The 23,337-nt window shown below is 39.9% G+C and overlaps 2 protein-coding genes across 3 annotated transcripts; both read left to right on the top strand.

Annotated features, from left to right (window-relative positions):
* Nucleotides 1–883: 883 nt before the first annotated feature.
* On the top strand, nt 884–11,824 carry galcb (galactosylceramidase b). Of its 2 annotated transcripts, none has more exons than XM_042389424.1 (17): nt 884–1,063; nt 1,182–1,250; nt 1,331–1,394; nt 2,342–2,455; nt 2,766–2,905; nt 3,701–3,739; nt 5,750–5,880; nt 6,313–6,468; nt 6,732–6,856; nt 7,898–8,025; nt 8,248–8,337; nt 8,423–8,515; nt 8,593–8,737; nt 9,651–9,831; nt 10,308–10,471; nt 10,563–10,639; nt 11,388–11,824. In XM_042389424.1, exons 1-17 carry the CDS (start codon nt 923–925, stop codon nt 11,532–11,534), a joined length of 2,004 nt encoding a protein of 667 aa, XP_042245358.1. In that variant the 5' UTR covers nt 884–922; the 3' UTR covers nt 11,535–11,824. The 2 variants fall into 2 exon arrangements, with proteins under 2 accessions (XP_042245358.1, XP_042245359.1); XM_042389425.1 differs by lacking the exon at nt 5,750–5,880 and adding an exon at nt 3,951–4,078.
* A 1,299-nt stretch (nt 11,825–13,123) lies between these two features.
* Nucleotides 13,124–22,423, top strand: ak7b (adenylate kinase 7b). The gene is made up of 18 exons (XM_042389423.1): nt 13,124–13,456; nt 13,627–13,785; nt 13,909–14,017; nt 14,816–14,910; nt 15,050–15,160; nt 15,256–15,339; nt 16,297–16,385; nt 16,621–16,711; nt 17,014–17,091; nt 17,798–17,947; nt 18,114–18,242; nt 18,536–18,641; nt 19,002–19,130; nt 19,217–19,282; nt 19,470–19,667; nt 21,299–21,519; nt 22,029–22,187; nt 22,294–22,423. The coding sequence occupies exons 1-18, from the start codon at nt 13,364–13,366 to the stop codon at nt 22,330–22,332; spliced, it is 2,106 nt and encodes a 701-aa protein (XP_042245357.1). The 5' UTR covers nt 13,124–13,363; the 3' UTR covers nt 22,333–22,423.
* The last annotated feature ends 914 nt before the right edge of the window (nt 22,424–23,337 follow it).

The raw sequence follows: 23,337 nt of genomic DNA, 5'->3' as shown, positions 1-23,337 counted from the left end.
TAGCCGGTGAGTATGTGCCATAGGGTTCCTGGTGTTTGGCAAAGGAGACATGATGGGTCTTCCAAGCCACCGACTCGGGCTCTTGGGACTGGGAAGAACATTGTAGATGGCTCTGATGATGAGGCTAAGTCTGCCTCCTTCCATTTCCCAAAGATCCTTCCAGGCAAGCTTCTGGTGTACAAGGTTTCCCCATCTTGTCCATTGGCCCTGTTTTGCTTGTGAGACTGCCTTTGCACGTCAATCTGCCCACTCCTGCTGCTGTTTCACTTTTACCACCAGCCCTCTTCTTGGCAGGTGTTGCTCTGTGTCATGTGGGTCTATTTGTGCCTAGCCCAAAGCTGTCTCTTCCATGCTGCACTTGGTGCCTCAGATGGGTTCCACTTTCTGCCTGCTGCCAGTCTGGGAGCTGCCGCCTGTATTGTGCGTCCTGAGTTTCTGTCAGGGTCATGACCAGCCTTACCTTGGAGCATTTGTATTCTTCAGTAAGGCTAGTGATAGGCAGTTCCGGAGCCTCGTTTCCATAACATGCTGAGGCATTGTGGGAGTCCGAGTCACTTCTTGATGTACGTACTGACTGTTCTCTCTAGTTTCTTATTTTTGCGAAAGACGTTGTTTCCTCTCATCTTTTTCAAATGTCCTTCCTGTAGCCTAACTATAGCTTATTTAAAAAAAAAAAAAAACTTGAAAATTTAAAATAAATAAAAATAAACATTATGTTCATTTTGAAATTATACTAACTGTAATACTTGAGCGTTATATATTTCAATGTGTAACACATTTGTGTCATATTTGAAATATGCTGAGTTTAGTAATATTTTAATGTTGCTTATTGACTGAAGTCTTTTGAGAGCACGTGACCGCTCGCAGAGCTGTCATGTGATGTACCATGTGACGTACAGAAGGCAGACTGCAGTTGAACAGTATGGAGCGGAGAGCGCTGGCGGTGTTTGTGGTGTTTTTAAGTTTTTCTTCGCATTGCTGCTCTTCACAGACTTATATCCTGAACGATAAAGACGGACTGGGGAGAGTTTTTGACGGAATTGGAGGCTTGAGCGGCGGAGGGGTGAGTTCATCTCGACTACTTCCTGGTACGATAGTGTCCACAGGAGGACGTAAAGTCTGCCTGAATACTCCAGTTATCATTTTCACCAATGTCACATTTTGTGTCCTGGTTTCTTTAGGCGACGTCTCGTTTACTGGTCAATTACGCTGAGCCTTACCGCAGCCAGATATTAGACTACCTTTTCAAGGTAGGCTACAATCATTCATACAGTTTACTGTAGCAGTTACTTGGAAACTCATGTTTATGTCTTTTTTATGATGTCTGCAGCCAAACTTTGGGGCGTCTTTGCACATACTGAAGGTAGAGATTGGAGGAGATGCCCAAACTACTGGTGAGTGATACTAAGTAGCACTAAAACTAATGATGAACGTTTATTAATTCATCTTTACACTATAGCATATCAGAAATAGCAGAAATCTCTCCTCATACTTTCCAGGAAACCCACAATGACAGCTTCAGTGTGTTAATTATATTCAAACACCCGCACAGAACCAAAAGATATTACATTTACAGTGACACAAAAACAGAGAAGGGCAGCAAATCCTCTCATTCTGAGAACCTTGAGCCAGAAAATAGTTGGCATTTTTGCATTTTTTGACAAAGGATGAATTGATAAACCATTAATGTATCAGGGCTAAAATAATTAGTCAGTCAACAGTAAAAAATGTCTCCATAACAATGTCTCCTCATTGCTTTTTTGGTCCAACCAGCAGTACATAACCCAAAGATATTCAGTTTACTATAATGTAAGACAAGAAATAGTAGTAAATTCTCATGTTTGAGAAGCTGGAACCATTTTGCTGGAAAATTTACAAATAACAATTAATCTATGGACAAAATATGAGTGATACATTTTCTATATACATATTAACTGATGATGAAAAATAACCATTAGTTGCAGCCTTACTATTGATTAATTTTCTGTTGATCACTTAATGGAGTAATCAGATAGTTGTAATTGTAGTATGTGACCCCAGTAAGTGCCAGATTGATTGATCTCCATATTCACAGATGTTGTTTCCCGCAGTGCTGACTAGTCTGATGACTCGAGAAAAAGAATTGTTCCACACGTCTGACAGTAGAATAGATGTAATACAGTATAACGTGACTGTTTAGATATTCTAGTTTTATCTGCTCAGGGTAGAGAAAGTGCTTTATATCAGGGCCATGTAAAAACCCAGATAAACCTCAGAGCATAGATCATTCAACAAAAAAAAAACCCAACTGTAATGTTATCTTCTGGTTTTGACGTCTCATTGGACTGTGATATTTTTCAAGATGGGACGGAGCCGTCGCACATGCACTATGAGAATGATGAAAACTACTTCAGAGGCTATGAGTGGTGGCTTATGAAAGAGGCTAAGAAGAGGAACCCGAATATCACACTCATAGGTAAGAAAGCACACTGTCATTTCTTCTGCCCTGCATTCCAGGGAGGGCAAACAAACAGGTTTTACATTTCTTGAATTAACACTAAACCAGTTCTTCTTTTCATTCAACCCTGGATTATGGCTTCAATCCCTCTGTAAATACTAGTAACATGCAGCTTGAAAACAATTGGCATAACAAGCCTCATGGAACTTCTACCTCTTTGCTATATCAAAGATTTGCAAGTTTAACTTACAATTATTACTGTGTATTGGTGGTACACAAAGTATCTTCAGCCGTGTGTGTGTGTGTGTGTGTGTGTGTGTGTGTGCAGGTTTGCCCTGGGCGTTTCCTGGTTGGGTGGGCCATGGCAAGAACTGGCCCTATGACTTTCCAGACATCACTGCAGCATACGTGGTGAACTGGATCCTTGGGGCTAAGCAGTACCATGATCTGGACATTGAGTATATTGGGGTGTGTACTCATCTACTATGAATATCATTCCTGTTCACTCTTCATGTTATGTATCATAGAACTGCCCTCTATATCAGAACTTTGCCTTCAACAATGGACATGTAAATATATCTAGAAAGTATATATGCAACTTATTTCATGGTAGAGGTCAGTACAAGTTTGCGTTGTTTACTAGGAAGGAATAAAAGGCAAAATTGCTGATCATAATGTCATTATGTGTTAAAGTAAGCAGATCAATCAGGCTGTCAATCAAATGTAGTTTACTGAAGTATTGCTGTTTCAGCTGACAGTGATACGGACCACTGAGGGACCTCTATCTGATGTCATTTCAGGAGTAAATAATACGTTTCCAACTACATTTATTTACTATAAATACGTGATACACATCAGCTGTGATAAGTTACCTCACCCCCTCCGGGTCACAGTTCATTTATTTATGTGAACTTTGCCCTCCACACTAACTGCCTCTACCTGCCTGCTGCTTCCTCTACAAAATGAATGATAGCCAGCATGCCTTGTTTATGTGTTAGTGCCCTAATTTCCAGTTGTAGCCATCCTTCCTTCCAGTGATTAAAAAATAAAGTCTCAACTACTCAACTGCAACTAATGTGGTCACAAAGTTTTGTGTAATTGTTACACAAAGCAAGTCTAACAAAATTCAGTTGGATTTAACCATGTTGAAATGAATTTGTATGTAATGATGGATGTAGGATGTTAGTGTTAAGTGGTTTAGTGTTAACTAGCAGCTGATTACAAATGAACCTGTGTAACTGAAACTCACTTTCACTTATTTAGATTTGGAACGAGCGAAACTTTGACAGCAAGTACATCAAGGTAATTCTAATCTTTTATCTTTCATTGATATACCAGGCAAGTCTTTGTGTATTATTTATGAACTTAAGCCTAAACTGTGACTTAAAGGAGGAAAAACAGCCACCAACGTTGAGTTTTGTCTGACATGAGAAATACAAGTTTGACTTCTCAGTGGTTGAGATGATTTTAAAGTCTAGCTGGGTTCCTCTGAGAGCATGTCTTTGTTGCCAAGGTGCTCCGGAACACGCTGGATAAAGTTGGTCTTACTGACGTTGGCATCATCGCAGCTGATGGTGATTGGAGCATCGCCAATTCTATTATCGTTGACCCGTACCTTAATGATGCTGTTGACGTGATTGGGTAAGTACAGTCGGCTTGAGGTCACACTTGGAAGGTTGCACGAAATGAGATGCTTAAAACTCTTACTGCATAATCACTAAATTGACCAAACGGCACTGCAGTCACAATGCAGAGGTGTGTGGGTTTCAACGTGTGCTGCAGATTCACTGAAGGACAATTGATGACAACTAAACATGTGATGCACAGATGGTGAAATGTCCTCTGCATCCGGGTGTGTCTTTGCTTAAAGCACTTATTGAGTTGGGCTTGTGTTCCTCATCCAGCGACTCCTTCCTCTCTATAAATGTTTGTGGCTGTTTTTCTCTTGCACTCCTAGAGTCATAAGTGACAGTTCAATCATAAACTAACTTGATAACCTGCATATATGCATGCCCATGTGCATGGAAAAGTATTTTCAAATGAAGCATGACACTTTTTCCACTTAACGTAGCTCACCAATTTCAATGTAGAAAACTGCACAGTATATTGCTGCCGTCATGTTAAAAAAACAGAAATACATTATTTTAAAGCTGCATTAATCAATATTGTATATTATCGGTGGATCAATCAGCCACAGATAATTACCATTAGGGCTGGTTATCCAATATTGATTCCTAAAATCCTAATGGACCCTGGACAACTATGGCTTATCTCAGTGAATACATGTAACATGTGTTGTTGGCTCCTAATAAAGTCACAGTAAAGTCATCTCAGTGTGCGGTGGTTAATTTTGATTTTCACCTTGTGTTCCTGCGACCAACCAGCACCTGACTGAAAATACTGGCTGTGCATGGAGAGTTCTGTCCTTTTGAAATACGTGTACATGTGTGTTTAATGTTATATGCAGGTTGTGGTAACTTGTTTGAAATGGTACAGTCAAATGTTGGGAATTGAGTTGCAATGCACAAAATGTTATTTTGCGTCCGAAATTAAATGTTAGCTGTCTACATTAACCATCTTGAGTCCTGTGAGCTGTGATGTGAATATTTACAGCGTGCACATGTCACAATTTACAATACTGTAGAAAATTAGGATGGCTAGTTAGCTATGGCTATCAACAGAGAGGTGGCAGTCAAGTGAACTGTGTGTGGATTCTACTTTCTTCAGTGTGTTCTTACCAGTCTGGTAGCTAGCCCTGACTGGCTAGCTGTGTGCTGATATCAGGCTGATCTCTTGTGAACACAAACGGTGGGAGCAGATGAATTAGTGAGCAGACTCTCAGCAGACAGACAGTTAGCAATTAGCTGGTGAACTAAGTGGAGCGTTTAGCAGCTAAAGAGCCAGATATTTTTCTCAGGGGTTGGTGGAGACCAAACCAGAGCTAAAAGGAGAGTGAATATTGGACGTAACAACTGCACAAGATGATAATGTCATTGTTGTGTTTTCAAGCTTCTTCTGCCACCCCCTAGTGGCCTAAATGAATAAAAATCAAACAAACAAAAAACAATTAATGCAGCTTTAAAGTTTACACACTAATCGGTGTTAAAATGTGTTTAACACCATTATTTAATAAAACACATGGGTGTCAGTTTGAAGGCATATTGGCTTTATTTCCCCAAAAAGTTTTCACAGGTGTTTGAGCTTTACATGGTCGCAGCAAATACTTTAAAGCCAGACAAAGTCAGAATTGTCACAGCTGCCTCTCTTCCTCTGCTCTCTGTCTTCCTGTGTCACTGTGACTGGCTGTACCAGCTGCTGCGGTACACACTGGATAAGAGCGGCTTGGAGAGGGTCAGGATCATAGCCAGTGACAACCTGTGGGAGCCCATTACCCTGTGTCTGCTGCTAGACCCCGAGCTCAGCAGAGCTGTAGACGTGATAGGGTAGGATCCTTCTCTGTGCCTGTCAATCAATCAATCAATCAAGCTTGCATGCACGGCCTCTTTCGCCTGTCTGGATGCTATAACATCAGCCAGCTGTTGTGAGAATCTGTCACTTAACTTGATACTTGTTCCTGAAAATACTGAATGTTTCTAGTTGGTGTGTGTGTGCATGAGTATCTTCCTGTATTCTGCCATGTTCTTGGTAGTTTTAAGCTCCTAAAGAAGCACCAATCACATTTCTTGGTTTATTCTAATAGATTTTATGTCTGTCAGCAGTGGTGCATGGTTTGTTGTTTGTCTGTAGAGACTTGTGGTGAACACAGTTACTCAAGAAAAATACATGAGTAACTTATCACTTATTAAACGTAAATGAAAAGTGTCATTCTTATCATATGAACCTTGCCCCTGTGTTTCGTATGTGTGACCCCTCAGGGCCCACTACCCAGGCACCAACACAGTAATAGAGGCCCTGAAGACACAGAAGAAGCTGTGGTCCTCCGAGGACTACAGCACCTTCAACGATGAGGTGGGAGGAGGCTGCTGGGCTCGCATCCTCAACCAGAACTATGTCAACGGACTCATGACTGCGTAAGCAAACACACGAGCAACTCTGTGTTTTTATGATTGACATTTAATCATCATGTTTACTTTATATGAATGAAATGTTTGAAAAGTTTTTAACTGACCTTACAAGTCATGTCTAGCAGTTCAAACTTCTATTAACTATCCAGTTTAATATAAGTTTTTGGGTTTTTTTTTAATATAAAAAAGAAAATATTTTATCTTCATGGTGTAAAAAACTAAATAAAAAATGAAATCAGAAGCAGCTGTCTGACTGACTCTTCCTCCAGCACCATCTCCTGGAACCTGGTGGCCAGCTACTACGAGGAGCTGCCGTTCGGCCGAGACGGGCTGATGACAGCTCAGGAGCCCTGGAGTGGCAACTATGTGGTGGAGTCTCCTATCTGGATCACAGGTGCGCATGACAACCTGCATAGAGAGACAGATATTATGACATATCGTGCAAATGTGAGACTTGTTATTTCTGTTGATCTTAACAGCAAAGGAGGATTGTTGAAAGAGTACAGTTGACACCCATATTGACACAGGTGCTGCATTTCAGTGGTTTCATATTCGAGGCTGATACTGAGAACAATGCGACTATATAGACAACAGTGTTTTTCTGCAGTTAGTTAGTTAACATCACACTAACATGACACTCCAGCAGTAATAATATTAAGCTAAAAACTTAAAAGAATGAACTACATGTATGCATCCCATGTCAAAGATAAGAGGAGAAAGCAAATTATTATTATAATGTATTGCACTGTAGTGTAAAGAGGCTTTTAGTTATTACTGTATATGTCAAAAAGGTTAATAAAGTTATAAGATGGTGTAGTTTGATAGCATACAGCAGGGTTGGGTGGAAAACTTTAAGAATTGCAATTCTTATCTTCTACAAGTCAGTGTAACCGGAAGGTGCAGAGTGAGCACATGCTAGTTTTATCTTGTAGTTCATCTTTAAAAAGGCGTTAGTGCAACTCCACCATTAACAAACAACAGTCTGGTCAAGTGAAGAAAACTGCATTTTGGATAACGATGGCACTAATGGTGCAGCAGAGAGGCTCCACTGCTGCAGACAGAATATTAATAACACACTGGAACACTTTACACCACAACACACACAAACTTCTGCTTTTACAAAAAACTGTGATGTTGGTCAGTAAATTACAAATTTCATTTCATTGCTCTCATACAGGCAAGAGATGCTTCCTAGTTATCAGAGTTCACAAGCTCTCACATACTCTCACACACTTCCTCTGCTTTTTCCTGTTGGTCAGACAGTTGGTCAGTTATATTTCATATAACAGTTCAATGGACAACCCTAGTTCCTGTTTATTTAGATAAAAGCAGAAACAGACTTTTTAAACATGAACTGAGTTGTATTCACATTTAAACATTTGAAATGAGTTAATAGGAAATGTTACATTATAGCACTGAATTGTTTTGTTTGTAGCCCACACCACACAGTTCACTCAGCCAGGATGGACGTACCTGCAGACTGTTGGACATCTGGTACAAGGTGGAAGTTATGTAGCCCTTACTGATGGAAACGGAAACCTCACTGTTGTCATAGAAACCATGGCAAGTTCAGCTTTCCTGTTTTTATTTTTAACTTTTTGCTTCTAATCTTTTCATCTTCTGGCACTCTGTCATTTGAAATCATTACATAAGTGGAAGTGCCTAAAAGTTATAGATGCTCATGTATTGTTGTTACATATATATAAGAGACAAATGTTGCTTAATGATACAGTATTACAAAAACACTACAACTTTTTTTCCCCTCGTTTCTTCCTCCATTTACAGACTCATGATCATTCAGTTTGCATAAGACCTCCACTCCCTCACTTCAACGTGACATCCCAGAATGCAACCTTCCAGCTGAAGGGATCCTTTGTGAGTTCCTCTTAGGTCTTCACTAAACTATTAAAAGACACTGAGTGATACTTCAGTCTTACTCAAGCTTATTTATTTTTCCTAGGCCTCCATCAAGGAGCTCCAAGTATGGCGTTCGCAGTTCAACTTCAAAACAAAAAAGCCTTCCTCCTTCTTCGAGAAGCTAACTCCACTGAAGGTAAAGGGACAGTCCCAGAAAGACTTGAACAGCATCTTATCTAACTGTCTCTCACAAATATGTTGTGATGATTTCAGCTGTCAGACGGATCATTCACCTTAAATCTGGCTGAAGACGAGGTTTACACATTAACCACAATGACAGCAGGACAGAAAGGCAGTTACCCCGAACCACCTGCCTCCGCTCGCTTCCCCAAAGTCTACAAGGACGACTTTAATGTCCGTAAGTAACATACACACAGCCCAGAGTACTCACTAGTTTTCTACTGGTTATTACTCTATTGTCTTGGTTTTTCCAGCAATTCTGAAATGGAAAACATTCACAGGATCTTTGGGAAAGTAAAGAATCAATAAACTTACAAATGCTCATTTACAAACCAGGAAATAATACATTTAAAACCACAAGAGTTCACAAGTGATGGGCAGAAACAGGAGGATACAGCTTGGTGCCAGGCTGGATGTGAACAGGTGACCTTACAGTTTCAGGGCATGTGTTTAGACCACTACATTACTATGTCCAATGGTCTATTAATTTAGTTTAGTTATCAACAAAAAATGTTTTCTGATATTTTCATGAAGTTTGATCACACATTTGGCAATTTAAAACATTTTGTTTGCACAGTACATATTATGCTAAAATATTCATTACCAATGCATCGTAGATTTTGAGCGTATTTCAGAACTTTTTACAACATTTCATCTCCAGACTCTAAACAAGCTGTGACTCTATGATTTTGGTAGCATGTGGACAAATACTAGAAGATTTGAGAGTTTATTGATTATGCAGATTTTGTGCATTCAATAATGAGATTTCAAGGTTTTGGTTCCCTCTAGTGGCAGAACATCCCAGGACTGTGCAGTAAAGCTCAGACCCAGCATCCAAACACATGCACCAAGTTTGGTTAAAAGAGCTTAAGCCAAGAGCATTTATATAAAATTGAACTGAAAGACACAGGTTTAAAAATGTATCATTTCAAAAAGGAACAGAGTATCAAAACAAAAAGGGACACCTTCAGTGCTTGGCCCCCAAATTATACAGTATCCATAAATGGGCTCAGTCACAGAATTTTACAATGACACTTTGAAATGAGGAGGAAGAAAAGACCTTCATGGTGCTTTTGCATCTCTGTATGTAGGAAACCCTGCCTTCTCAGAAGCTCCAGACTTTGCTGACCAGACCGGGGTGTTTGAGTACTACATCAACCTGACCGACCCTGGACCTCACGTTTTCACCTTGCGCCAGGTTCTGACTGAGAGACCCGTCACATGGGTGGCAGACGCTGACCAGACCATCAGCGTCATAGGAGACTATCAGTGGTGAGACCATGCTACACACACAAATACAGGGTATCTGCAGGTCTGGAAAAGTCTTAAATTTAACTTGGTGAAGTCTGCAGAAACTCTGCAATATAACCTGCCAGATATGAAACCTGTCAGCTTTTGTTTAAAGGTATAATATGCAGGATTTTCCTAAAATAAAAAATGTACAGACTCATACAAAAATAATCCGGTTGTGAGGTCGGGACTCGTAGTGTAGCAACCAGGTTACATCACTGTCTCCGTCTCTCTGCTCTGCTCCGCTCTGCTCTTGGTCTTTGTCTCATGGATGTATAAAGAGCTGCAGGCGTGTGTGTGTGTGTGTGTGTGTGTGTGTGTGTGTGTGTGTGTGTGTGTGTGTGTGTGTGTGTTTGACCGAGGGCGGGGCTGAGCTACACACACACACACAGAGCAGAGAGGCCACAGCTGACAAGATGAACCTTTGCATTTACACAAATTTTTTTTTTGTTTTGCAGGCAGAACCTGACCGTCTCATGTGATGTCTTCATGGAGAAAGTTAAGACTGGTGGTGTTTTTGTAGCAGCCAGGGTGGATAAAGGAGGGCAGTCAGTCCGTAGCGCCAAAGGAGTCTTCTTCTGGGTCTTTGCAGATGGCACATACAAAGTCACCAATGATCTCGGTCAGTAGTATCACTCTCTGCTTCATTACACATTGTATCATGGAGGCCAGTAATAAAGAAACATCTGTTTGTTGTCTTGTTTTGTCCACAGCGGGTCAGACGGTACTGGCTGAGGGACAGTCTGGTACCCGAGCATATGGTTGGCACACCCTATCCCTCACTGTAAAAGTAAGTGTTTTCATTTGTTGAGCTGTTGTCATGCTTCACTGCGATTAGCTCAGCTGTTTCAGTGCTACAAGACCTGTGCTGTGATTGGCTGAGATTCGCTTACTCCCCACACCCTGTCATTTACATTCCTCTTCACACAGTCCTTTGCCCTTTGCGTTACATGAATCAATATAGCAGGCTTTGCACTGGTCATTGTGTAAGAAAACTAGGGCCCTTATGGTCAAATTTTGTGCTTGAAGTGATGATAACTGTAGTCTTACCCGCAAAAATAAAGCAGAACTCAATGAAATGTACTTGAAAGTAGAGCTGAAATGATTAGTTTATTAATCAATTAGTCGGTCAACAGAAAATTGATGTAATTTTAATAATTGATAAGTTATTTAAGCAAAAATGCCAAAAATTCACATGGTGAATGTTTGTGGGTCTTGGGCTATAGATTGGACATAACAAGACATTTGAATATGTCAGTTGGTACATTTTGTATATGTCAGATCACACTGTAAGTCCCATTGATAAAGAAACATCAATCGTCATCTGCTTTTTAGTAAATGACTACAGTGACTGGTTGTTAATGTTGGTTACAGTGTAATCACATGGTAACTGAACACATCTGCATGCTTTATTGTCACATTCATGTGACTGACTGTCTGCCTGTAAAGAGTCATGCTGTATTCAGTAAAGCAGGTACATGTACTGTATGTAGTAAAACCCTCCACTGCAGCTTGTCACTCTGATCTCTCTCCTGCAGGGCCAGTATGCGTCAGGGCTGCTGAATGGATATCCACTGTGGAAGAAAGCTGTGGTACTGAACCCAAAGAATGGCTGGGCCGCCATAGGAACACACTCATATGAACTGGCTCAGTTTGATAACTTTTCTGTGGAGGCAGAAAAATGATTCCACTGTGAAATAATGATTTACACTATGTTGTGAATGTTCTGATTAATTTATTGACTTGATCAATACGTTGATTTAACACCTCAGAGTGATATCTCTGGCTTCAAGTAAAATACAGATTTGATTTTTTTTTTTTTTTATTGTTCTTAAGATTTAAAAGGTTTTACACAAGCATTGAGGGAACATCATGTAACATAAATCACAGTACCCTTGAAATCTGCTGTCTTAACATCACTGTAAATTATTTTGCACTATGTGGTTTTTATGGAATAAAAACATTTTATATTTTCTGTTTTTGAAAAACTGCTTTGTAACAGTTCAAAATCATGTGTAGTTGGAATAAAGTTTGACTACCTCACTGGGATGAAAAACAGGCTTTCACCTCTGTTTGAAAGCCTGTTCTTACAGCCCATAATCCCACAATTGAAGATCCATTTATTTTACATGTTGGTCAAGGATCCCTACAGTACAGTTATTACAGAGTGATTCCTATAGGTAACCATCATGCAGGCATTGGCATAAAAAGATATGGACTTGCTGGTATCATGTTGTAACAGGTGCTTTTTCTCAGCAGGTGTAATTAATAATAATAATGGCAACATACTGGAACACTTAAATGTAGTGTTATGTAATGACATCTGACCTTTTCCTGCTGTGATATGTTAAAGTGTCTCCTGGGAGAAAAAACAGTTATCAGGTATGTACTTGTTAATTTCAATGTATTATTGGTACACACATGTATAACTACCTGTTCTGTTCGACAATGAAATAATTATTTTAACAAAAAATGAAGTACCTTCAACATTAAAGTAAAAATAGCTCTAAAACCCCCACTGTACATTACCTGCCCAGCAGCTAATTGTTACAGTGGAGCATTTAGCAGCTAAAGAGTCAGATATTTTCCTCAGGAGATGATAGAGACCAAAACAGAGCTAAAAGAAAGTGAATATTACATTCACCAGGTGAATGCTGATGTTGTCCCCTGCTTTTGTTTCAATCAACCAATGCTGCTGTTTCATTAAAAATAATAATTACAGGTAATATATGCTTACTTCTCATTATTATTTTGCTATATATAGAAGTTACCCTTTTGTCAAATAATTCCTGAAAATTACCTTATGAATACTGATTAGTAACAGCCATCCTTAATTAACTCAAGTACAATGATACACAAGCCACAGTAAATAACAAATAATATGCAGGAATACTCTACTAAATCTTTTGTTTCCTATAATAAAGCAGGTTCATTTAGCTAGCAAGGGTTCACATATCTGAACACATTTTGAAGACTGCAGAGTTTAGGATAAGAGTCATATTGACCACACAAAATGGGGTCAGAGACCCTGAGAAGGCCCTGAAGTGTAAAGAGTAGAACTAGGCCTGTATGTGGTTTTTATGTGTGTCATATCAGGATGTAAGATGTTTTCAGTGCGGTGAACTTAACATGGGAGGTCGACCACTGATTTTACAATATTAAAGCACATAGGCTAGCATGTCGCCTAGCCTGTTTGGTGAATAGTAAAACTGGGTGATACATTAGATCAATACAATAGCGTCATCATCAGGATGCTGCTTTGTATTTGTTGCGCAGTTGTCAGTTTTATGTTAAAATCTCAACCCTCGTGTATTTTGTAATGTCTGGAAGCGAAAATTATATTTCATATGTGTCTCTGTAGATTTCTTCAATTTTACTTCATAAAGATAGTTTATAAAATACACTTTTATTTAAAATCTGCCGTGTGGTCTGTCCATGATATCACACCGCTAGAGCTCATCTCCATGGCAACGGGACATCAACAACACCTGCTAACAGTGTTATATTAGCTAATATGGCGGAGATGACGATGGAAAAAGCCAAACATACACCTAAACGAGTTTTTATCAACAACATAGACTCATACGCGTCCAAATGTATTGCCAAGGTAAATGTATTTTAACGTGGAGTATCAGCATTGAGTTAGCCAAGCTGCTAGCTTTGTAGCTAAAGCCTAAAGTTAACGGCACAGCTGGTGCGTTTGTGGACAGCTTTGCTTTGGTCGGCAGCACACTGTAAGTTAACTAGTTAACGTTTACATGTTCATCTTCTTTGCAGTTTTTGTCGGAGTGTGTGGCTGGAGCTCCTGCTGCCTCTGATGGAGAGATGGAGACTGAGGAAGAGGAGGAGAGGATGATAGCAGGAGCTTTTCAGATTGTTGGAACAGTTTCTGACAGGTCTGAGGAGGACAGACCTTATATGCAGGAGGAGTACTTTGTAAGTATTTCATCAAACAAAAGCTGTCCAGTATAGTGATATACTGTAAATTAACATTATTAAAGTCCAGGACTTTTTTTTTTTTACATTTTCTTTATATTCCTTATATTACTTCCTGTTTAGCAACTGAACAGGGATGAGCTTCTTCCAAAACTGATGGAGTGTGATGTTATCATCTACAACATTACCCAGCATGCCGATCAAGTAGAAGAGGCCCTCTGGGCTGTTTCAGGTAGGCGTGTGGTTGTTGAGGGGCTGACGGGTTGTTTAGTGTCTACTGTCTTAACATTGTTCACAGATGGTTGACTGGTTGTATTGGAGGTCTACATCTACAGTATGTAGCAGGTTCTGCCAATTGCAAACAGCATCAAATACATATTTGTCATCAGAAATGAAAATGATCTCTGCTGTAATGTTTTATTGAGCTACTGTTTGTCTTTTTGAAGTGTATTCCTTTTAGTATAAATGTGTATTTTATTTTCTGCCACCTACTACACCAGTCAAAAGTTTGGACTCTTTCCCATTCACTTGAAATGAGAAAGTTTGACTGGCACTGTATACTGGAAGTGTATGAACTATTTGCATCTTTACAATGTCAACAATAGCTGTAGAAACTGCAGACATATCAGTTAACACTCTTATATACCCCTGCAGGAGAGGTTCCTCGAGGAACCTTTTTGAACTGAAAAGGTTCCTCCACAGTGGCAATTGGGAGGAACCCCGAAAGGTTCCTCGAGGCTCTTCTACTTCTAAGGGTATACTGCCACATGATTTTTATTTTACATAAATGCTCCTCACAGTTACAGTCTATGTCAATTAATGTTAATTATGAACCTTTACATCAGGGTTTCTCAGTCAAAAACCCCAAAAGGCAAGAAATCACCTCAGTAGTTTTATTACAGCATTATAGGGTATCTGCCCAGTCGTTGCAGGGACACATGAGCAGAACCTGAAAAGGTTTAGGCTGGTGGAGAATAATAACAGAATCAATGAATTAAGTAGTCACTTCTCTTTTGTGTTGTATTTGAAGCCCTCCACAACAAAATTGGCAATTTTACTGGACAGAAGACATTCATCCTCGTCTCTACGGTGATGACCTGGGCATGCAGCAAGCCAGTCAACTTCGTGAGTGCATACATAGAGTACCTCTGGACTATACTGTGTGTTTATGTCACATACTCTAATAGGCCTGGTACATCTAAAATGAACAGATTTCAATGACAGTTGTAGAATGTCATTGTCAGTTTTATATGTTGTGCAACAGGATGATCTGGAGCTTCCTTTCACTGATGAGGATTTCAGGAGAAGAAGAGCACATCCCAACTTCAAACAACACATTGACCTGGAGAAGAGGGTGGTCAAAATGGGCAAAACTGTGAGTTTCAAATTCCTGTACATTTGTAAGTTGTTACTTTGTGTGTACTTTACACATTTCAATGACGCTGTAACGCCCCGCCTCATGGCTTTCAGGACAGATCATTGTTCTCTACATACGTGGTGGCATCAGGACTTCAGTACGGGATGGGAGAGCAGGTCTTCCACTTTTTTTTCAAGGTGAGAATTAAGGACTGCTGTAGAGTGTTGCTTTTACTATCCCCTTGTATATCATCATTATATGGGAGTGTCTCTCTATGTATCAAAGAAACTCCAGGTGTGAATCCCAACTAGCACCCCCTTGAGCCACAATATAAAAATTAGATAAAGGGACACAATATGTTGTCTACAATAAAACAAAAAAATGTCCTGAGGGTGTTGCTATAAAAAAAAAGAAAAAACTCAGAAGTGTGCAGAATGGAAAGAGTTCATCTACTGAGGATCATTGATATGCTCAGTTAATTTCTTGTCAAATCTGCTCATTTCATTTTGATATTCATGGTGTACAAGTGGAAATTTTGCACAGTGGCTACAAAGAATTTGTCAAGCCTTTGCGCTGAGGGATGCAATTTGCATCAAAATTCAAACCCCTTAATCTCAAAATCATAAGTCTGTCAGACAACAATGTGCAGACATCATACACACACTGTAAAAATCAGCAGAACTTACCTTTTATAAAGATAGCCATAAGCATCAGTAAATCTACTTTGAAATCATAGAAAAAAGACATTTCTTATGACTTGAGATCTTGATTCATAATCATCAAATTTATGACTTTTTCTCCAGTAAAAGTAACCCAGTCGATCTTTACACAGCTACGTGCATGTCTGTGTGTAAACTGGAAGTGTTGAGAAGCAAATACAGCATGTAACTCCATAATAATTCACCATAATGTAAGAAAAAAACTTAATATCAAAACCACTGGAGGTCATCAAACACAAGACTTTCAGGAAGTATTGCAGGAAGTTGCTCTTTGACAGTGTGGCTGACAGTGGTGGATAAGAAATCACAAATAAACATTAAGACTCATGTTCACCATCTCACTGTCAATTGGTTCAAAAATGTGAATTTGTGTAATAAGATTAGCTGAGTACAGTAAGTGCGTGCAGCTAATTGGATAATATTCTGTATTGTTAGATGTCGTGGCTGGGCAAAGAAAATGAAATACCTGTGTTTGGAGAGGGCAACAACATCGTTCCCATGATTCACATCAATGACCTGGCAAGGTTGGACACACACACACACACACACACACACACACACACACACACACACACACACACACACACAAATAATACATAGCTTCCTTGAACATTTATTGTTATGAGAATATAGATCGCACAGAGCCTTCTTTACTAAACACTTAAATAAACACTATATTGACTTAAATTTGTGACATATATATTTGCTCTAAACTCTGTACTCATATTTTAAATACAGAATGATTTCTTTGTGTTAAAGTGTGATTCAGAACGTAATTGAGCATCAGCCCAAGCCATACTACCTGCTAGCTGTGGACTATTCCAACAACACCATGAAGGACATTGTGAAGGTGTGTATGGCAAGTTAGTGGTGATCAAAACATGTGTAAATGGCTTAAACATGTCCCTGTGAATGGGTTGGAAATCCTTCTTCAGATTGATACTGTAATCATGTAAAAGTGAAGGTTACATCTGCTAGAATTAGAAATTTCAGATCAATGTAACACTGTAAAAAAAAATAGTTTATGCAACTTATGTACTTTATGCGACCACTCACTCACCTATATTTACAGTATATATATATATACGCCTGATATGTTTCCTGAGATATAAAGATGACAATGTGATGACATTTGACATGTTTCTCCACCAGGCAGTTGTCTCTGCGCTTGGACCAGGAAAGATCCAGAAAAGGGCATTTGAGGAAGCCTTCCTCACACAGGACTTGAGTGTTAGTTGCATCTACATTATATTGTCTTGATGTCAGAGCTGACACTGGATTATTCACAGTTGTGCCTCAGTAATGCTGACTACAGTAACTAGACCAGAGTCAAAGATGTACAAGATCTCAGCAGAGATGTTAGATCATTAATGGCAGATTCAGGGTTAGTTTACCATGAACACATAGATAGGTAATGTATAATCAATAAATGATCTGGTTTCAGATCAGCTCCATACCATTTCACTATTATGGAAAACAATATATGGAAAAAACATTGTGAAATGATCATACATGTATATTTATTTTATTTATTATTTTATCATTGATTGTATATCGTACAAAGGGTTAACATATTGTACAAATATGATATTTATTGTGAAGCAGGGGGAACAGCTAGTCTGACTCTGTGCAAAGTGAAAAATTAAGCTTAGCAGCACCTCTAAAGCTCGTTAATTAACATTGTTAATAAGTATCTTGTTTGCTAAATCTGGACACAAACAGAAATGTAACAATGACAGAGTTTTAAATGGAGTTACATGTTGGAACTTTGAAGCTTGCCAGAGTCTTTTTGTCATGGTGAGGTTGCCAGGTTTGGTACTATGGTACCTGTAGGTGTTGGAAGGCCTTTTTTCCCTCTTTGGACAGAGCCAGGCTAACTGTTTCCCTCTGCTACTAGTCCTTATGCTAAGCTAGGCTAACCATGTCCTCTCAACAGGTGATGGAAATTGATTCCATGTGTATTAACCTTCGTATGGAGGCTGTACACCTAAAGGAACTGTTCTCCATCCGCTGGGTGTGTGAGTCTGGTCTGTTGGACAACATAGAGCTGGTGGTGGAGGAGTACCGACAGACCAGAGGACTGCTGGTAGGTGCTGGACAGAAAGCAGAAACACTGGTGCTAACTGTTTCAATCATAATAAAATGACCAACCCAATCAAAATGTAATGATAATATTTCTACCTCCACATACAGTGTATCTTTAAGTACTCTTTTAGTTGCATTAAATAATCCATGTAGCGTGTTCTCTCCAGCCCATCCGTGTGTGTGTCCTGGGTCCTCCTGCTGTGGGGAAGAGCACAGTGTCCAAAGAGATCTGTGAACACTACAAGCTCCATCACATCAGACTGAAGGAAACCATCTCTGAGACCATCTCAAAACTGGTTTGCTGCTCTGCTCTTTCAAACTGAATTTTCAATTTTTTTTTCTTAGGGGCAATAGAACAATCTGAAATCCTTGTAGCTCTGACTTCTCGTTAGCTGCTAAATGCTTCTCCACATTCACCAGCCAGTCACTAACCTTCAGCTCTTTGTGAAACCAAAACAATGAGCTAAAACATGCTAAAAATCTCTGTAGAGACTACAGTGATAATTCTCTGTGGGTTCATCACTACAGAGTCTTTCATGCAGAACATCCTTTAATGTCCTCACAATTCCATTTCTGTCCTTATTTCTAGGAGGATGCTGTGAGGAATGCTGATCCAGATGCAGAGGATGAGAACTCTGCAGCTGAAGCCCAGGAGCTGCTGGGCAGCCTGAGAGACAGTATGGAGCAGAACGCAGGTACAGACCCACACTCACCTTGTAAATATTAGTTTCTGCCAGTAACACAGTAGAACTCATTCCCTCCTAATAAAACCGGCTTCAAGTAATGAAGTCCACATGTTTTCTAAAACTCTTGATATCTTGCTCTTTGTCATGTTGGCCATTTGCCTGATGAAGACCCAGTCGGAGTCAAAATGTCACCTTTTTTCAGTCAAATACTTTTTTGGGAGCTACTGTAACATCTTTTGTCTTTAATAAAAGATTAGAATATCTCAGACCGCTTTGATTTTCTATTAGTCTTTCACAAGTCCCCTAACTTTATGAAAGTGAAGTGCTACATTCCAGGATCAGCATCTCATCAGCTCATTTGTCCACTAGGACTGTTGGATGAGCAGCTGTTGGTGAAGGTGATGAAGGACAAGCTGATGTCTAAACCCTGCAGAAACCAGGGTTTTGTTCTGGACGGCTTTCCCAAGACATATGAACAAGCTAAAGAACTCTTCTATGGTGAGAGCTCCTACTGCAACAGCATCACAATCACATGGATACATGCTATACATACATACACATGTGTATTTTTCTTTCTTTTTTAGCTGAAGATCATGAGTCAGAAGATGGAACATCGCAGATTTCCTCATACAACAAGAAGATTATGCCAGGTGTGACACCAGGAACACCTCTGTAGTGCAGTGTCAGTTATGTTTTTTGGAGGGAAACACTGTTGAACGCTAGACATATTTCAGCCTGCACAAACAAGTTGCAATAACCCACACAAGATTTATTAGTGAGAAGGCCTTATCCTGTGAGTTTCCAGTGTTTGTAATGGTGTTCTTGTGTGTGGAACAGAGTTTGTGCTGTGTCTGGATGCGTCAGACGGCTTCCTGAAGGATCGGGTGATGAACCTGCCTGAGAGGCTGGTGCAGGAGTACAACTATGAGCAGGAGCACTTCCTGCAACGGCTGGATGGATACAGAGAGAAAAATACAGAAGATGAAACAGTTGTCAACTACTTTGATGAGCTGGACATCAGCCCTCTGTACCTGGGTAATCCATGAAGCATGACCACATCCTGATGTTCGTTGGTCGAGCTGCATGTTCAGCATTACTGAGGAATCACAGGAATCTTTGGGATAATTTAACAGCACTAGAGGTTTACTTTCTACTTTGTCCGTGAGGTTTTTTCTCTCAGGTTGGCATGGCTGATAGTACATACAGTACCCTTTACCCTCAGCTGTCATTGTTATGGAGAAGAAACCAGTCAGAGGTGTGAATCAGAGCTGTAGCTGTTCAGAATGCTTCGTTTTATCATTTGAGAACAAAACAGTGAATTCTTCCCTTTTTTAAAGATTTTTTAAGCTTTTTTCTGGTTATGTCATGGCCTGTGAGACTGAATTAATGAGTGATTTTCACCATCCACAACAGCTAGCATCATATACTGACAGCCTCTCCTTTACAGCCATCTGAAGGCAGCAGGTATCTGTTCCATCTGCTGTCTCTATTGGAATGAAGTTGTACACTGTGGCACAGTTGCGTATGGCAGATCTGCTGATAAAAATTTTGTGCAACCAGAGCCGGACTGTTGCAAACTAAAAACCACAGAAACCTCCGTGTTTATCTGCACATCAAACTTGTCAGTTATGGTGAAATATTCTGTACAGTTTTTCGTGCAGATTAGCTGGTGTGTTGAATACTGACAAAACAGTTCACACAGTCCCATGAAAAATTGTAGATCAGTTAAAGCTTCTCTCTCCGCTAATAACTCATTCAAGACCGTCTGTTCAAAGCAATCCTCTCCTGGTGTATCTGTCCAAAACACTGGGTAACCCGGGGCAACGACTGCGCAGGTCGTCATTTAAAAGTCAAGTTATTTTTTGAATGTAAAACTGTCAAACCTAATGGAAATAAACTTTTAAGATAATTTCAGGTAATTTTGAAAAAGAAACACACAATACACAAGACCACATTTTTACATTTATTTTACTAAGTCAGCAGTTACCTTTATCCATGTTTTTTCCATCTATGGTATGGCATTTAATCCCAAATTCTTCTTCACATTACTTCTAAGATGGTTTGGTCTCATGATTATTGGTGGAGTTTGGCCATTTTACATTAATGAAGTGCCTATAATGCTGAGGGCAACAGGGCATGCAATAGATCATAGTGTCATTTTAGGAACTGTGAATCTTGAATTCTGTAAGATCATTACAGACTGAATATTTAATCTCTTCCCATGTTTGAGCGATACTTCAAAATTTGAATAATAAAACAATTAAGTATTTTATGTAGTTCCACCCTCAGGATAGAAATTAGGCTCTCAGAACAGCAAACACACAGTTGAACCCTTTTTTTTTATTGTAGGCTGTAATAAACATGGCCACCTCTAGAGGCTGCTAGTGGGACATTTTCTTTCCATCACTTACTATATACTGTCTGTACTTTGATCAAAACAGCAGTGAACCAACACCACCTACTGTACATACAACAAAACTGTATACAGGAACACTGTAAAACTATATGATGACCTGGTTTACATGTGGTATTTATGTCAGTTGATGCCTTGGATGCAGATGAAGCAAAAACATCACTCCTGCCTGTGATTTATGTCACAAACAGTTAGTCTACCCTAGATTGACTAATAGCTGATGTCTTTGTTCTATTACTTGTCTCTTCTCCAGAGATCACCAGTGATGATGAACCTGACAGCCTGCTACTGATGCAGAAGATCTTTGACGTGGTGGGCCAACCCAGGAACTACGGCCCCAGCAGCCAGGAGGTGCAGGAGGAGGAGATGAGGAAGGCTGAACAGAGGATTAAGAGAGAGGCTCAGGAGAAAGCTGAGGAGGAGCGGAGGGAGGTGGAGGAGGCTGGGCAGAGGGCTGCACGCTGGGAGGAGTGGGTAAGTGCTGGAGGTTTGGAGGTGCAGAAGATCCCCTGAAGTCACATTTTTGTTGGGTCTCTGAAATTGAGCCAATGTGTCAATGTGTTAAAGATCATTTGTATGTTGAATGTAATGATCAGCACAGTGAACTGCTTTCACTGTGAATGAGATGGACACAGCTGTACAGGCTGCTGTGAGTCCACTTGAGGAAGAAACAACTTTTGAATCAAATGATTTCAGTCAACATGAACAATGTTAACAACCACTATCACAGCTTCTGCGTTGACTGGAAATGATGTTGCTAGGATGAATGCATCACTCACGACTGAATTTTTCTGGCAGAAGATTGTCCCCATTCTAAAATATAATAGACTGCTTGTGTTTCTTGACTCATCTTCTTTTCAGCAGTGGTAAGCACAAAACTATCATAGCTAAAAAATGATGGACTATGACCACAGTTGTACTAAGACAGATTAATGAGTAGATAACTGTGTATGTGTTTGTTGCCTGGTGTGTGCGTGTGTCAGTGTAAAGGTTTAGAGGAGGCGAGGCAGCAGGAGGAGGAGCTGCTGGAGGCTCAGTCAGTCCCAATGAGGAACTACCTGATGGAGCACGTCATGCCCACTCTGACCCAGGGCCTGATCGAGTGCTGCACAGCCCGGCCACAGGACCCCGTGGACTTCCTGGTAATAAATTCACCACAGGTTATTACATAATTCTTACAATCCGACTCCACAGGATTGTGATCATAAATAAATATCTGATCATCTCTTTTGGTTTGTCTCGTTCCAGGCGGAGTATTTGACAAAGAACAACCCCTTAAACTACTGACAGTAGAGACAAGTTGTTGTGGTCGCACCATACATGATTTACAGGAAACACAAATGAAAAAGACTGAAACAAAAGACTTTCTTCCTCTTGATTTTCCTGTGCTCTTTAGGATATTAGAGACTGAAGTCAGTTACATGCAGCTTTGGGACTTGTGACAGTATTTCATCCGTCAGATGCCAAGTGTCCCTCGGTTCACGCTGAGATTTTGATTAGGTCTGATTTGTAAGTGGCCCATTCTCCGCCCCTGTTGTATTAACACACAGCTTTGTTTGGACTCTTGTGTGCCGGCCATTACTTAAAAGCACCCCCCCCCCCCCCCCCCCCACAAAAAAAAAAAAAAAAAAAGCAGATGAAAGTGTGTATGAAGCCGAAAGCTAATTAGGAAGTTAATTTGCATAATGAACTTGGTAAACTCCAAAGTAGACACGCTCGGGTCATAATTGCTTTGATTTGGCTTTCCGATTTCCAGGAAGGATAAATGTTACAAATGGCAGCTAATTTGTGTCTCTATCATGTTGCCACTCGCGACTCCAAAGTGTACATAATTGGTTGCGACGGAACACCAAATTATTTCATTGTACATACTTAATCACCACATGGGGAAATTAGTTGAGTTTATTTGGGAAACATTGGGACACAAGCTGCTGCAAGACAATTTGAATCCACCATCTGTGAGTCCCAGGTACAAACACGACACGGAGAGTCTCCGGCAAAGCAAAACACAGATTTTGACAGTAAATATGGTAAGACAATATTCTCATAGTCAAAAACATGGGGCCAATATTTTATTTTATATCTTAGTGAGGAGTCATTTACAGTCGGTGATCAGAGTTCATCCTCCTAAAGAAGTGGGCCTTCCTTTACACCTGTATACTGTATGTGAAATCCAGTGTGACTGCACCTTTAACTGCACAAACTTGTAGTAGAATACTCATTTCAAGAGGGAATAGTTTGATATAGAGTTAAATGCCAGAAGTCTTCTTGCTAAAGCAAAGTGGTCCATGA

This window comes from Thunnus maccoyii, chromosome 16 (genome assembly GCF_910596095.1).
Source record: "Thunnus maccoyii chromosome 16, fThuMac1.1, whole genome shotgun sequence".
NCBI classification, from domain to species: domain Eukaryota; kingdom Metazoa; phylum Chordata; class Actinopteri; order Scombriformes; family Scombridae; genus Thunnus; species Thunnus maccoyii.
The sequence above is the reverse complement of the archived record's forward strand: the minus strand, read 5'-3'. Positions and strand labels throughout refer to the sequence as shown.

Excerpts from the sequence above, each read along its gene's own strand:
- galcb (XM_042389424.1), top strand. The coding sequence starts at position 923 with ATGGAGCGGAGAGCGCTGGCGGTGTTTGTGGTGTTTTTAAGTTTTTCT. Across the intron at positions 1,395-2,341 it reads AGGAGATGCCCAAACTACTG|ATGGGACGGAGCCGTCGCAC; the intron begins GTGAGTGATACT and ends ATATTTTTCAAG. Across the intron at positions 8,738-9,650 it reads CAAGGACGACTTTAATGTCC|GAAACCCTGCCTTCTCAGAA; the intron begins GTAAGTAACATA and ends CTCTGTATGTAG.
- ak7b (XM_042389423.1), top strand. The coding sequence starts at position 13,364 with ATGGCGGAGATGACGATGGAAAAAGCCAAACATACACCTAAACGAGTT. Across the intron at positions 13,786-13,908 it reads ATATGCAGGAGGAGTACTTT|CAACTGAACAGGGATGAGCT; the intron begins GTAAGTATTTCA and ends CTTCCTGTTTAG. Across the intron at positions 19,668-21,298 it reads CATCAGCCCTCTGTACCTGG|AGATCACCAGTGATGATGAA; the intron begins GTAATCCATGAA and ends TCTCTTCTCCAG.